A 16,938-nucleotide genomic window follows, 5' to 3' on the forward strand; every position below is an offset into this window, starting at 1 on the left:
GCTGGAATCTCCCGGAAGGAAATGAAAATTCAGTAACTATCGAAGCCTAGTAACACCAAAGTGATGGAACTATTTAGGAATTCTTTAGAGACATAGCCAGTCAGTGGGTGATTTGTCTTGAGACAGACCCAACACTTGTTTAAAGGCTATCTAAAGCCAAAACATGGTCAGATCCCCTGTTTGTGTTTGGCTGGGAAGATTCCATTTTCTTGCTGGCCTGGAGATACAATGGAAAGTAAATAAAAATGTTTTCAAAGTGAGAGGAACTCTTTTTGCTGTTTGTATTGCCACTGGAAAGATCCATTCATCTCTATTGTGCTTGGTGACCATTTTGATCTGGTTTTATTTGGTTTGATGGGAAATCTAAATCTTTATGGTTGTCACCAAAACCAGTGTTCCCTTTACTATGGTGACAACTTCAAAATTTTGGATTTCTCATCACTCCCTGTCCCTGTGACCATGGGAGACGCTAAATCTCCATGGTGGGGATAGACATCAGTAAAAACCCAAATGGAGATTTCAATTCTTCCCCACTCTACTTGTTGGTGCAGTGGCAGAAAGCACAGAGAGTTCTGGATCGAAAACAACGATGTATTGCAGAACTTGTAAAACAGTACAAACAAGCCTGGTGGGAAATCTCACCTGGCCGTGGCACATACAACAGTTCGGACCAGAATCAGTGGTATATGGGTCCAAGCTGCAGACAGCATTTGTCAAGGGGAGCAGAATGTGGCCTGGCTGGTCCAACCCCAAAGGGCCGGGGGTGGGGGGCTTCCTGAAGTGACATACATTGGTCCAACTCTTCTCCTCCAAAGCCTCTCCCTAGGGACAGGACTGTCCCTACATTAACCACTCGCATAAAGCATGCCAAAACTCAGGGAAGGGACTTAAAAAGACTGCATGACCCAAGATGGCCACCACAGTCACCCGGATCCAGCACCTTCAACCGGACCACTGCTCCAGGGGACCATGGAAACCATACAGAAACCCAGTTTCTCACGATTTCCTCCTCCAGTTGCATAGATTTGACTTCAGCTCTAAAGTTTTGGATAGGCTTGACCTTTAGCAAACAATCTTCTGCTCTTTTTGGAAATTATAATTTTGTCAGCCAGGAAGAGAACCATTTTGGCCTTTATTGAACAAGACCAGCTTCTCCAATAAGTCACCCAGGATGCGCTCAATCCAGTCACCTGGATCCAGCGCATCCAACCGGACCACTGCTCCAGGGGACAATGGAAACTATACAGAAACCCAGTTTCTCCCGATTTCCTCCTCCAGTTGCATAGATTTGACTTCAGCTCTAAAGTTTTGGATGGGCTTGACCTTTAGCAAGCATTCTTCTGTTCTTTTTGGAAATGCTAATTTTGTCAGCCAGGAAGAGAACCATTGTGGCCTTTATTGAACAAGACCAGCTTCTCCAATAAGTCACCCAGGATGCGCTGGATCCAGTCACCTGGATCCAGCGCATCCAACCAGACCACTGCTCCAGGGGACAATGGAAACTATACAGAAACCCAGTTTCTCCCGATTTCCTCCTCCAGTTGCATAGATTTGACTTCAGCTCTAAAGTTTTGGATGGGCTTGACCTTTAGCAAGCATTCTTCTGTTCTTTTTGGAAATGCTAATTTTGTCAGCCAGGAAGAGAACCATTGTGGCCTTTATTGAACAAGACCAGCTTCTCCAATAAGTCACCCAGGATGCACTGGATCCAGTCACCTGGATCCAGCGCATCCAACCGGACCACTGCTCCAGGGGACCATGGAAACCATACAGAAACCCAGTTTCTCCCGATTTCCTCCTCCAGTTGCAAAGATTTGACTTCAGCTCTAAAGTTTTGGATGGGCTTGACCTTTAGCAAGCAATCTTCTGTTCTTTTTGGAAATGATAATTTTGTCAGCCAGGAAGAGAACCATTGTGGCCTTTATTGAACAAGACCAGCTTCTCCAATAAGTCACCCAGGATGCGCTGGATTCAGCCAGACCACTGCTCCAGAGGACCATGGAAACCATACAGACACCCAGTTTCTCCCGATTTCCTCCTCCAGTTGCATAGACTTGACTTCAGCTATAAAGTTTTGGATTGGCTTGACCTTTAGCAAACATGTCGCATTAAATTAAACAGCTAAAAACCCAACTCGTCAAATCTCTCTTCTTATAAAAAGTCTTACGTTTTACTAACTCAAGCATTCTAATAAGCCATTGAGCCGGCTCTTCCGCGTTGTCCTAGGTGACTTATTGGAGAAGCTGGTCTTGTTCAATAAAGGCCACAATGGTTCTCTTCCTGGCTGACAAAAATTAGCATTTCCAAAAAGAACAGAAGAATATTTGAAAAGAAATGAGACTTCAACCTTGGCAAGCTTTCCTTTTCAAAATGTGAGCGGCGACTTCCGTTCCCTCACGGGGGTTTCTGATGTTAGCTAATGCAACCGGCCTTCCTCCCTAAAGGCCTCCTAGCTGAGGGCCTCAGACAACTTAATTCAACCCAGCGAAGATTCATTTAAGAGCCGTGCGCTGCTAATGCCGTGAAAGGCAAGAGCGAATCAAACCGGAGTGTGCTCAGCTGCAGAGAGGTAATGAGCTATTCGCTTCAAAGACGGGACAGCAGGTACAGCAATCACATAAACTAATATAAGACTATTATAATTACACACGCGCACTTACAATGAAGGCTCCAAGGCTTTTTTTTTTTTTTTTCTCAAAAGCGCTCCATCCTTTGAACAATTTCCTCTTTGGAGAGGGCTGGGGAAATAGCATTTTCTCTGTATCCTGGCTCTAATCAATTATTGTAACCCGCTGAATGCCAGCTTGGGCAGTGACGTTGTGAATGCACCAGGCGAGATAATTATTATTTTTTTTTTTTAAGTTAAAAATACAGGGCCTGTCATGTCGAAGGAGATTGATGTTTTTGTGTGCCTCGGAAATTGAGTTTTTAGAGTGGAGTGCCGGTGTAAATAGGCTTTGATTATCTTTATTTTGCTGCTGGAGAAGGGCCGTGGGCGGCTATAACTCAAAAATTTGTTTTTTTCTTTTTGTATTTTGAAGATGGAAGTTTTTTTTCTTTTTTTTTTTTAAAAAAATGGATGATTGGTTGAAGATAACAAGCTGGAAACAGCAATCCTCTCTAACATTTTTTTTTTTGAAGAGTCGGCTGTATCCTTTCTTACTTGTGGGCATGTAGGACGATTTTTTTTCTCAATATAATGCAAAATTGTGCTAGAGCTGTAAAAAAAGGGCTTTTTGATACAAATTGTTTAAAAAAATATGGGTTGACCTTTTTTTACTCCAGAGGAACCCATAAAATAATTTTCAGGTCTCAGGGAACCCTTGGAAAAAACAATTTGTTGGTGGTCAGTGGGAAAGACGGCCCTTATATTGGTGGTCAGTGGGAAAGATGGCCTTTATATTGGTGGTCAGTGGGAAAGATGCCCCTTATATTGGTGGTCAGTGGGAAAGATGCCCCTTATATTGGTGGTCAGTGGGAAAGATGGCCTTTATATTGGTGGTCAGTGGGAAAGATGCCCCTTATATTGGTGGTCAGTGGGAAAGATGGCTTTTATATTGGTGGTCAGTGGGAAAGATGTCCTTATATTGGTGGTCAGTGGGAAAGATGGCCCTTATATTGGTGGTCAGTGGGAAAGATGGCCTTTATATTGGTGGTCAGTGGGAAAGATGCCCCTTATATTGGTGGTCAGTGGGAAAGATGCCCCTTATATTGGTGGTCAGTGGGAAAGATGGCCTTTATATTGGTGGTCAGTGGGAAAGATGCCCCTTATATTGGTGGTCAGTGGGAAAGATGGCCTTTATATTGGTGGTCAGTGGGAAAGATGCCAATTATATTGGTGGTCAGTGGGAAAGAAGCCCCTTATGTTGGTGATCAGTGGGAAAGAAGCCCCTTATGTTGGTGATCAGTAGGAAAGATGATTGCACCACCTATAAATGAAGTGCATATACAATAAATAAAGTGAACTTAAAAGTCCACAGAATGTATTGTTTAAAAAAATGTGGATTGAACCTTTTTTACTCCAGAGGAACCCTTGAAATAATTTTCAGGTCTCAGTGAACCCTTGGAAAAACCAATTCGTTGGTGGTCAGTGGGAAAGAAGACCCTTATATTGGTGATCAGTGGGAAAGATGCCCGTTATATTGGTGGTCAGTGGGAAAGATGATGAAAAACTGTGTTGAACCACCAATAAATGAAGTGCATATACAATAAATAATTAAAAGTGAACTTAAAAGTCCACAGAATGTATTGTTTAAAAAAATATGGATCCAACCTTTTTTACTCCAGAGGAACCCTTGAAATAATTTTCAGGTCTCAGGGAACCCTTGGAAAAACCAATTCGTTGGTGGTCAGTGGGAAAGAAGCCCCTTATATTGGTGGTCAGTGGGAAAGAAGCCCCTTATATTGGTGGTCAGTGGGAAAGAAGCCCCTTATATTGGTGGTCAGCGGGAAAGATGCCCCTTATATTGGTGGCCAGTGGGAAAGAAGCCTCTTATATTGGTGGTCAGTGGGAAAGATGCCCCTTATATTGGTGGTCAGTGGGAAAGATGCCCCTTATATTGGTGGTCAGTGGGACAGAGGCCCCTTATATTGGTGGCCAGTGGGAAAGATGCCCCTTATATTGGTGGCCAGTGGGAAAGAAGCCCCTTATATTAGTGGTCAGTGGGAAAGATGCCCCTTATATTGGTGGTCAGTGGGAAAGATGCCACTTATATTGGTGGTCAGCTGGAAAGATGATGAAAAACTGTGTTGCGCCACCTATCAATGAAGTGCATATACAATAAATAATTAAAAGTGAACTGAAAGGTCCACAGAATGTATTATTTAAAAAAAATATGGATCAAACCTTTTTTACTCCAAAGGAATCCTTGAGATAATTTTCAGGTTTCAGGGAACCCTTGGAAAAACCAATTTGTTGGTGGTCAGTGGGAAAGAAGCCCCTTATATTGGTGGTCAGTGGGAAAGAAGCCCCTTATATTGGTGGCCAGTGGGAAAGAAGCCCCTTATATTGGTGGCCAGTGGGAAAGATGATGAAAAACGGTGTTGCACCACTATAAATGAAGTGTTAAAACCACCTTATTTTTATTTAAATAAAGAAATGTAAAACAAATCCCAGCATTACAATCTCTCCTAGTCCCAACCAATGCCACAGAGGGTGTGATGATGCCACTGCTGTAGCTCCGCCCGACATGTTTCGGCCAATAGGATGTCGTCACTGGAGTTAGAAAGATGCCCCTTACAATAATGGTTGGAATGCCACCCTACAGACAGTTAAGAAGATCATTGGGTTCATGCATCTGGCTCTGCCAAGTGACTCCAAAACTATGCAGGCACCATCAGATGGGAGGTCAAGCAACCCCATCGCAACCTCTAGAGGAACCCTAGGGTTACCTGCGTGAGAATGGCTGGACGATATTGACATGTTAAATAATTTATGAGCAGATTCATATGCAAATAACATGTTGGCCTAAGGCACATTGGAATGACTCCTTTTGCACAAGCTCAGGCCAACAAACAAGAGAAAAGAGAGATGGTTTCATGTTCTCGAAACCTTAAAGAACAAGCCCAGGAGAAACCCAACTAAGATGAAACCTACTCCCATCTCCTTTCTAAGCCTATCCTATCTAACCCTGTAAAGAAAAGATCCAGCAGCTCCAGTCCGGTCCCATGATCAGCTGTCAGCTGACAACGGATGCCCCATAGTAAGCCTATGTGTGACGTCAACTCCCAGGCATTTCCAGCCATTGTTGACGATCTCTCCTCTACACAGAATCTGCCACAGGAGAGACCATGTGACAGAATTGGAGCACCTTAAGAATAGGTAAGTATACAGACCTTTGCTTTACAGGTTAGATAGAATAGGCGTAGAATGGGGTGGGGGTAGGTCTAGCCTTTGTAAGGTTTTGCCTGATCTTTCACTTGAAAGAGCTATGGGACTCCTCTAAACATCTCCTGCACCCCCATTCACCCACAAGTCTAAACTAACCACAAATGTCCACAGAGGAGGACAACAAATTACCAATATCAGCTTTTAAATTTTGAGACGTAGCGCTGAGCCACCTTGTCCTGCTGCCCTCATAAGTGCCATTACAGTAAAGACAGCCCTAATGGTCCATATTCATAACTCTTTTTTACTTGTTCCTAAAGGCTAGATGCAGATGAGGCCTCTACACAGGGCTCTGTGTAGGCCACTCTAGTTCCTCCATACCAAACTCATCAAACAGTGTCCTTATGGAGTGGGCCATCATTTATGAGTTCAGGTACTGATGTGGAATGAAATGACCATGCTCGTAATTGGCTTTCTAATTCTTCTCAAAGGTGTTCAGTAGCGTTGTGGTCAGAGTTCTGTGCAGGACGCACCAGTTCCTCCACAACAAACTCATAAAACCATAACTTTATGGAGCTGACCACCATTTATGAGATCAGGTACCGATGTTAGACGAGATGACCCGGCTCACAATTAACATTCAAATTAATTCCAAAGGTGTTCAGTAGCGTTGCGGTCAGGGCTCTGTGCAGGACGCATCAGTTCCTCCACACCAAACTCATAAAACCATATCTTTATGGAGCTGTAAATGCAGCCCTGATTATTATGGTCCATATTTAAAACTCTTTTTTACTTCCTAATGGCTAGATGCAGATGAGGCCTCTATGTTCAATATTTAGAAACGAGAGTAATCTAGAAGCCAATTAGTCAACTGTGGGATCATTTGAAATAGAAAGAGCTTACAAGCGGTAAATTTCCCTTCACTATTTATGAGAACAGAGCCTATGGAACCACCAAGAATCAATACTATCATTGACGTGCAGAGCGGCTGAACAATTGTTCACTGGAATGACACTAATCTGCTTGATTTCTAATTAAATGTTGGACCTGTCCAGTACTGAGCCAGCTTACAAAATGACTTCCATTCATAAAATATACACGTTATATGGCCAACTGGCTGAACGTTTGTAGGCATCTATATGAGCTTGTTAGATCTCCAATTCCAAAACCATGGCCATTATTATGGAGTTGTCCAACCTTCTGTAGCTGTAAAAGCCTTCACTATTCTGGGACTTTCCATGAAGTTGTATCTGTGACAACTTGTGCCCATTCAGCCAAGAGGGCGTTTTTAAAGTCCAGTATTTATGTTGGATAAGATGACCTGGCTCTCAGTTGGCTTTCTAATTCTTCTCAAAGGTGTTCAGTAGGGTTGAGGTCAGAGTGCTGTGCAGGACGCTTTAGTTCCTCCACACCAAACTCATAAAACCATATCTTTATGGAGCTGACCACCATTTATGAGATCAGGTACTGATATTAGTTGAGATGACCCGGCTCACAATTAACATTCAAATGAATTCCAAAGGGGTTCAGTAGGGTTGAGGTCAGAGTTCTGTGCAGGATGCTCCAGTTCCTCCACACCAAACTCATGAAACCATAACTTTATGGAGCTGACCACCATTTATGAGATCAGGTACTGATATTAGTTGAGATGACCCGGCTCACAATTAACATTCAAATTAATTCCAAAGGGGTTCAGTAGGGTTGAGGTCAGAGTTCTGTGCAGGATGCTCCAGTTCCTCCACACCAAACTCATGAAACCATATCTTTATGGAGCTGACCACCATTTATGAGATCAGGTACTGATGTTAGTTGAGATGACCCGGCTCACAATTAACATTCAAATTAATTCCAAAAGTGTTCAGTAGGGTTGAGGTCAGAGTTCTGTGCAGGATGCTCCAGTTCCTCCACATCAAACTCATAAAACCATAAGTTTATGGAGCTGACCACCAGATGACCACGAGATGACCCACCTCACAACATTCAAATGAACTCCACACCAAACTCATCAAACCGTGTCTCTATGGAACGGGCCATCGTTTATGAGTTCAGGTACTGATGTGGAATGAGACGACCAGGCTCGTAATTGGCTTTCCAAATCATTTCAAAGGTCTTCAGTAGCGTTCAGGTCAGAGTTCTGTGAAGGACTCTCCAGTTCCTCCACACGAAACTCATAAAACCATCACTTTATGGAGCTGACCACCATTTATGAGTTCAGGTACTGATAGAAGAGATGACCTGGCTCACAATTAACATTCAAATTCATCCCAAAGGCGTTTAGTAGGGTTGAGGTCAGGACTCTGCGTAGGCCACTCTAGTTCCTCCACACCAAACTCATCAAACCGTGTCTTTATGGAGTGGGCCACCGTTTATGGGTTCAGATACTGCTGTGGAATGAGATGGCCAGGCTCGTAATTGGTTTTCCAATTCATCCCAAAGGTATTCAATAGGGTTGAGGTGCAAAACACGTTAGTTCTTCCACATCAAATTCTTCAAACCATGTTCCTTTAGAGTTGCCTTTATACACAGGGGCACAATCATGGTGAAACCCAAAAGGGTCTTCACCATGTTGAGAGGACAATATTGCCTAAAATATCTTTGTATTCTGTCACTAGAAATGCCTAAACTTGATCATTTGGAGGGGCGTCCCCAAACTTTCGATTTTCTCATTATTCGTTGGACTCTTTCTAACCAATATTAGTAGGGTTGAGGTGCAAAACACTTTGGTTCTTCTCCATCAAATTCTTCAAACAATGTCCCAGTAGCGAGTTCTGTGAAGGACTCTCCAGTTCCTCCACACGAAACTCATAAAACCATCACTTTATGGAGCTGACCACCATTTATGAGTTCAGGTACTGATAGAAGAGATGACCTGGCTCACAATTAACATTCAAATTCATCCCAAAGGCATTTAGTAGGGTTGAGGTCAGGGCTCTGCGTAGGCCACTCTAGTTCCTCCACACCAAACTCATCAAACCGCATCTTAATGGAGCGGGCCACCGTTTATGGGTTCAGATACTGATGTGGAATGAGATGACCAGGCTCGTAATTGGCTTTCCAACTCATCCCAAAGGCATTCAGTAGGGTTGAGGTGCAAAACACGTTAGTTCTTCCACATCAAATTCTTCAAACCATGTCCCTTTAGAGTTGCCGTTATATACAGGGGCACAGTCATGGTGAAACCCAAAAAGGGCCTTCACCATGTTGAGAAGACAGTATTGCCTAAAATATCTTTGTATTCTGTCACTAGAAACGCCTAAACTTGATCATTTGGAGGGGCGGCCCCAAACTTTCAATTTTCTCATTATTCATTGGACTCTTTCTAACCAATATTAGTAGGGTTGAGGTGCAAAACACTTCAGTTCTTCCCCATCAAATTCTTCAAACAATGTCCATTTAGAGTTGCCTTTATACACAGGGGCACAGTCATGGTGAAACCCAAAAAGGGCCTTGACCATGTTGAGAAGACAATATTGCCTAAAAGCTCTTTGTATTCTGTAACTAGAAACACCTAAACTTGATCATTTGGAGGGGTGGCCCCAAACTTTCGATTTTCTCATTCTTCGTTGGACTCTTTCTAACCGATATTAAACAATTGTGCAGGTTGTATCCTTTGGTATAATATATTTGGGCTTCCAACATGTCAAGGGCCTGTTTGTCTGTGTTCCTACGACCTTTAGAAAAGCCAACATACTACCACCATTCATCAACTCAATGAAGAAAAACTCATTTCATTCCTGCAAGGGAACATATAAAAACATCTTGACTTTCACGCCCCCCCCCACCCTCACATATGTGCCGTTATAATTCATTAGCGCCTTCTTTCGCGTGATGTCTTCCAGGAAAAGGAGATGAATTAGGCAGACAAGTCTAAACACAAACACAATTATCACGGCTAATGAGTTCAGCGTGGCTTCATGCACGGCCCATGCACCAGTGGCCCCACCAGCCCGCCAGCAGCCAGGGACATCTAATCAGCACACAGAACGGACAAAGCTGTTAAAACTTGCATGAAAGATGGGCGAAAGGAAAGATGGAAGGGGTGGGGTGGGGGGGTAGGAACGAGGCCCAGCGGGTGTTAGCCAGCGACAGGACTGACCTGCAGCATCATCTAGATAATTCGAGTTAATTCGACTACGGAGAGAGAGAGCCTAGGACCGCAGAAAGAAAGAATTCCCCTCTTACCCTGGGTTCTAAGAGTGTGCCAGGCAGAAAGGTGGTAGTAACCGTCTGATGTCACACCTGGCGGGGGGTAGCCGCGCCCGCCTGGGAGAGTCACATCCCCAAGGGAGGCAACATTGGACATGGTGATGTCACCACTGGGCGGGACTTTCCCTGCATTACCAGCGACAAATAAAACATCATGAAACATAAGCAAAAGGCAACAGAATCGACAATTGTTTGCGGTACGGTGTGCGGTTATCGGGGGAGGGGAGGAGGAGGGGGGGGGAGGAGGGGGTGAAGCAAGTGGGAGGGAAAAGAAGGAAGGAGGGCGTGGTCACTGTGATCATTACAATACACCAATTACTGTGAATAGATGCGGATGGAGCGATATAACCCAGCAGAGGAGGAGCCTAAATCCTAAATTCCCCATTTCACAGCCCAATACGCATCGTGCCAACCATGCGACAGCCAATCAGCTACCAGCTTTCTGACCCGTGGTAGCGGACAGCACTTGTAATGAAGTACTTCGAAGAAAGAGTCGGTCCTAATGGGAACTTAATGTTTCTATTGGCAAAACTATTAAAATAAAATAAATACACCTCAGTTTCTGAAATTTGGAAGATCGAGAAATTCAGCTGATCTGTTGAACCGCACATTCAAAGAAAAAATATTGTCTATGCCCGTCCCACCATCAGAAGAGGGAACAAACCCAAAGTTTAGCCTATGTTTCTTATGTAATATTATTATTATTTATATAATATTTATTATTTTTTCTTAATAATTATCAAATTATTATTATTATGTTATTATCATCACCATCATCCTATTTATTTTTTCATTACTTTTTTTTTTAGATTTCTTAGCAATTTATTAAGTTTATTATTATTATATTATTTCTTTTTTATTATTATTATTATTATTATTATTATTATATTATTTATTTATTATTATTATTTCTTTATTATTACCATTATTATTTATTTATTATTACCATTATTTCTTTATTATTACTAATATTTCTTTATTATTACCATTAATATTATTACCATTATTATTATTATTATTATTACCACCATTATTTCTTTATTATTACCATTACTATTATTATTATTACCATTATTATAATTATTATTACTACCATTATTTCTTTTATTACCATTATTATTATTACCATTATTATTACTATTACCTAAAAATAATACATTGATGATAAAATAATAATAACAATAGTAGTAATAGTAATGATAATTTATTCCCATTACTACTACTATTAATATTATTATTATTTTCTTATTTATCATCAAGGTACTATTTTTATTATTATATTATCATATTTATTTTTTCATTACTTTTTCATTTTTTTAACCAATGTATTATTTATGCTATTATTACTTTTTTAAATTATTATTTCTTATTCATTATCAATTTATTATTTTTACTATTATTATCATATTTATTTTTCACAACTTTTTAAAATATTTTAATATTTTCTCATTTATTGTCAATGTATTTTTTTTATTATCATCATAATTAACATTCATTTTTTCATTACATTTAAATATTTTTTTTATCAATGTATTACTTTTTATCACTACTATATTAATAGTTATTATTATTACTACCATTATTTCTTTATTATTACCATTATTATTATTATTACTACCATTATTATTACCATTACCATTACTATTACTATTATTTTCTTATTTATCATCAATGTATTATTTTCATTATTATATTATCATATTTATTTTTTCATTACTTTTTCATTTTTTTAACCAATGTATTATTTATGCTATTATTACTTTTTTTAATTATTATTTCTTATTCATTATCAATTTATTATTTTTACTATTATTATTATCATATTAAATTTTCACAACTTTTTAAAATATTTTAATATTTTCTCATTTATTGTCAATGTATTATTTTTTTTATTATGATCATAATTCACGTTCATTTTTTCATTACATTTAAATATTTTTTCATCAATGTATTATTTTTATCACTACTATATTAATTATGCATGTCTTCAATATCATCTTTATTTTTTAATACATTTTTCATTATTATTATTATTATTATTTTTTTTATAATAGTATTATTACTATTATTATTAGTAGTAGTATCATCTTTTCTATTATCAATTTAATATTATCATCATCATCATTATTACCATCTTTATTTTTTCATTTTTTAATCAATTTTTCATTATTATTATTATTAGTAGTAGTAGGAGCAATAGTATCATCTTTTCTATTATCAATTTAATATTATCATCATCACCATTATTATCTTTATTTTTTCATTTTTTAATAAATTTTTCATTTTTATTATTATTATTATTATTATTATTATTAATATTATTATTAGTAGTATCATCTTTTCTATTATCAAGTTAATATTATTATCATCATCATTATTATCAGCTTTTTTTTTCATTTTTTAATAAAGTTTTCATATTATTATTATTATTAATAATAATAATAATAATAATAATATTATTATTATTAATAATAATAATAATAATAATAATAATATTATTATTATTAGTAGTAGTAGTATCATCTTTTCTAATATCAATTTAATATATTATCATCATCATTATTATCATCTTTATTTTTTCAGCATTTTTAAAAATGTTCTTCTGATCAGTTTGTTATTTTTATTATTCTCATTCACACTAATTACTGAGAAGCCTTTAATATACTGAATTGCAATCACACAGAAGACCGAAGGCCTTTAAACAAACATTCTGTGCTGTGTCAGAAATGTTATTATTTACAATTTAATTTATTTCATTTTATTTATTTCAGAAGTTGTATTAATTTATTCTTTATTTATTATATTGCTTAAAAAAAAAACAAAAAAAACCCTGAACTCTGGGCAAATTATAACTACAATAGATATATCAGAAATGTTGTTTTTACATTTTTATTTATTTTATTTCAGAAGTTGTATTATTAATTCTTTATTTATTATATTGCTTTAAAAAAACTGAACTCTGGGCAAATTATAAATACAACAGATATACCAGAAATTTTTTATCTGCCAAAGAGTTTGTAATTCTGTTTATCCAGTTTTCAGATTTATTCATCCAGACTGTGTAACTAGAATGGTGACCAGACCTTGCTGAGAAATACATCCTGAGCACTTCCCTGCCCCCCTAGCCTGTGATTGGACAGTGAAGGAGCAGCAGCAGACAAATTAGTCCTCCTTCTGCTCTCTCATCCGTTCTGCACATTCCTGATCAGTACATTGGATGTCTCCTCTCCCCTCTTCCAGGCTGAGCTCTGTTGTGTGGATACATCATCAATTTGGGTACTTAAACTGGCTGCATCCACGAGTACGTTCTTGCAGTAAGTGTGCTTTTCCAGCAGGTGGCAGAATTGGACAAAAATTCGAAATTCTATTTTTCGTTTTATTATTATTATTCATATTCTTATTATTATTCATATTATTATTATTCATATTATTATTAATATTATTATTCATATTATTATTATTTATATTATTATTCATATCATTATTATTATTCATATTATTATCATTATTATTATTATTATTCATATTATTATCATTATTATTATTCATATTATTATTATTTATATTATTATTCATATTATTCATATTATTATTATTATTATTATCCATATTATTATTCATATTATTATCATTATTATTATTCATATTATTATTATTATTTATATTATTATTCATATTATTATTATTCTAATTCTTATTATTATTCATATTATTATTATCATTATTATTATTCATATTATTATTATTTATATTATTATTCATATTATTATTATTATTCATATTATTATCATTATTATTATTATTATTCATATTATTTTCATTATTATTATTCATATTATTATTATTATTATTATTCATATTATTTTCATTATTATTATTCATATTATTATTATTTATATTATTATTCATATTATTATTATTCTAATTCTTATTATTATTCATATTATTATTATTATTATTATCATTCATATCATTATTATTCATATTATTATTCATATTCATTTTATTATTATTATTCATATTCTTACATTCAGGACGCTAACCCCTTAAGTGACGGCATGTGCATTTATTTTGCTTAATCTGCTACTCAAGCCCAAACAACTAAATATGTCTGTGAAATACATAGATGTTAATGTTTTTGCATCCGATTCTGCTCAGCCAGTCTTGTGATTCACACACCACCCTGACTCCTTGCTGATTGAGAAGATTGAAGTAATAAGGGTGACAGAGGAAGCTGCAAAGATGAAACAGAGGTGTCATGGCTGCACTGCAAGCCACACCCAACCAGGGGCGGACTGGCAACTCATGGGGCCCCCCTCGGCAATAGGGGATCATGGGGCCCCTGTGTCCTTGCCCACACTCAAACCACACCCAAAAAAGCCTCTGAAAGGTACCAGGGGCATCTCATGGGGCCCCCCACTGACCCCGGGCCCGAGTTCCAGAATGGTCAGTCCGCCCCTGCACCCAGCCTATACTGGACCTTGTGTACAGGGCACTGAAGCATCGTATTCTACAAATATAAAAATATATCCCCCCCTCCCCCCCCAATAGATTCCGCTACATTATTTGGGCATGATCAGTCACATATACCTGCAACGTTTTGGAACCGTGCCGGGCTTCCCTCATCACTGTCCAATGTTACTGAATCTATAAATGCATATTGGCGATGTTACGTCTGGCATCACAAGACTGGCCCAACAGAATACAAAATCTGACGGCAGGTGAAACCCTCCCCATCTCTGAATTGTAAATTTAAATATAGCTGATTGTGACATTGATTTATATTTTTTTTGCCTTTAATAATTTATTCTGAATTTTTTTCTTGATTTTTAAAAATGATTTAATTATTATGATTATTGTAAATTTAGCTATGAGTATTATATATATATATAGAGAGAGAGAGTATATATGTTTTTTTTATATTTGCATATTTTATAATATTTATATTAAGAAAAATTATATAAATATAATATATATATACACACTGTATATTCTGTTATTATAATTGATATAATAATTATTATTATGATTATTTTGGCTTCAAGTATGTTAATACTTTATTTTATATATATATTTAAATATATATATAAATATATATATATATTTAAATGTAAATTGAAATGTATAATTTGATAAATATATATATATATATATATATATATATATATATATATAAAATATGTGTTTGTGTGTGTGTATATATATATATATATATATATATTTTTTTTAATTTATATATACATACATACATATATATATATATATACACACACATACATACACACACACACACACACACATTATATATTTTCTATAATAATAATTATTCTGATTATTTTGGCTTCAAGTACTTTATTTTATATAATACATCTATATATTTAAATGTAAATGATAGATTTTATATATATATATATATATATATATATTTATATTTAAAATGTGTATATATATATATATACATTTATATATATATTTATCAAATTATACATTTAAATATATATATATATTATAGAAAAAAAAGTATTAACATACTTGAAGCCAAAATAATCATAATAATAATTCTTATAATAATTATAATAACAGAATATACAGAGTGTGTATAATATATATATATATATATGCTTTTTTTTAACTTGTAATGGCTTTGGACATTTTTTGGTTTATATAGGAGCATATAAAAAGAAAAGAAGTGTGTGTGTGTATATATATATATATATATATATATATATATACACACACACACACACACACACATATATATATATATATATTACACATATATACGCTTTTTAAAATATAATTTAATTGAAATAAATATTAATATAAGTATTATTTACATCATTTTTTTTTACATAAATAAATGAATATAATTAATTTGAATACATTTAGTGACTGAGGATTGTATATCTATCTATGCTCACACACATTTTTATATATTTTTTTTTTCCTGTTAAATGTAATCTGACAATCTGCTTCAAGATTCTCTTCTGTGAAAAGTTTGGTTTATTACATATTGATTGTTTTTTTTTTTTTATTTTGCCGGTACACCTACATGTTTTTTTTTTTTAACATTATTTTCTCACAAGTGTTCTAAAATAAGAAAGCGCCATTTTCCGCGCTTCTAGGTCGTAGGCGTTGGCGAGCTGTCCGGTTTGGTAAATTTCCCGCGATGCGGCTAACACTTTTCTTTATCCGCGCGCCCGTCTCGCACGTCACTAAATCTTTCCATCTGACAAACACCTTTTCTCTGGAGAGACAAATCCGAGTTTAAATCATGTCGCCTTAAAGACACAAGATGGGGGCCTGCTGCTAAATTAATGATAGACTATCTCTTCTAATCCTCTTCAGCAGCTCAGTCAGTCTACTACATCGACTTTTTTTTTTTTCCATGCCTGCCAGGAACCGTCCTCCTCCCTGGAAAATCCCATCAGCCATTGCGGCGTGTTAGGAGAGGCGTTGGTGGTTTTCTTATCGTGGAATAAAGTTGTGACGGCCTAATTATTATTTTTATTTTTTTTTTATTTTTATTTTTTTTTTACGACATGGTTGGCTTGTTTCTTTTGAGTGTCAATTTATTTGATACTCAAATAAATTATCACTCGTATGATAATGTTAAAGTCTTACTACGGGTAATGAAGACGAGTGAAATGTCGCACAGGAGAACTGGAACTCATCCCAATTAGGCACGTCGGGTGTTAGGACCTAAAAGATGTCCCCCTGACTGGCGACCCACAAAGAATTTGGAACAATTAAAACGTTATTTTATACTCTGTGCCACGTTAGATTGAAAATAAATTTTTCGATCGTTTTAGAAGGGTGGTGGAAAGGGATAGAAGTCCTTGCTGGGTCCCAAATTTTGAATGGAAGGATGTTTAAAGGACGACTTGTCTTTCAAATGTTCTTCC

The 16,938-nt window shown here is 36.3% G+C and overlaps 1 protein-coding gene across 3 annotated transcripts in view; it reads right to left on the reverse strand.

Moving 5' to 3' along the window:
• Nucleotides 1–16,938, reverse strand: part of LOC149441740 (semaphorin-6D-like) — a 339,406-nt gene that overhangs the window by 6,715 nt on the left and 315,753 nt on the right. For 2 of the 3 annotated variants that reach the window (XM_089656950.1, XM_089656951.1), the window contains one exon: nt 10,010–10,159. The exons of the other annotated variant lie outside the window; for it this stretch is intronic. In XM_089656950.1, the coding sequence (XP_089513076.1) occupies nt 10,010–10,159 (150 nt within the window). The remainder of the gene's footprint in view (nt 1–10,009; nt 10,160–16,938) is intronic. 3 annotated transcript variants of the gene reach the window in all.

Source organism: Staurois parvus, unplaced genomic scaffold (assembly GCF_062004578.1).
Source record: "Staurois parvus isolate SC_StPar_1 unplaced genomic scaffold, SC_StPar_1.0 ptg000951l, whole genome shotgun sequence".
Taxonomy (NCBI): domain Eukaryota; kingdom Metazoa; phylum Chordata; class Amphibia; order Anura; family Ranidae; genus Staurois; species Staurois parvus.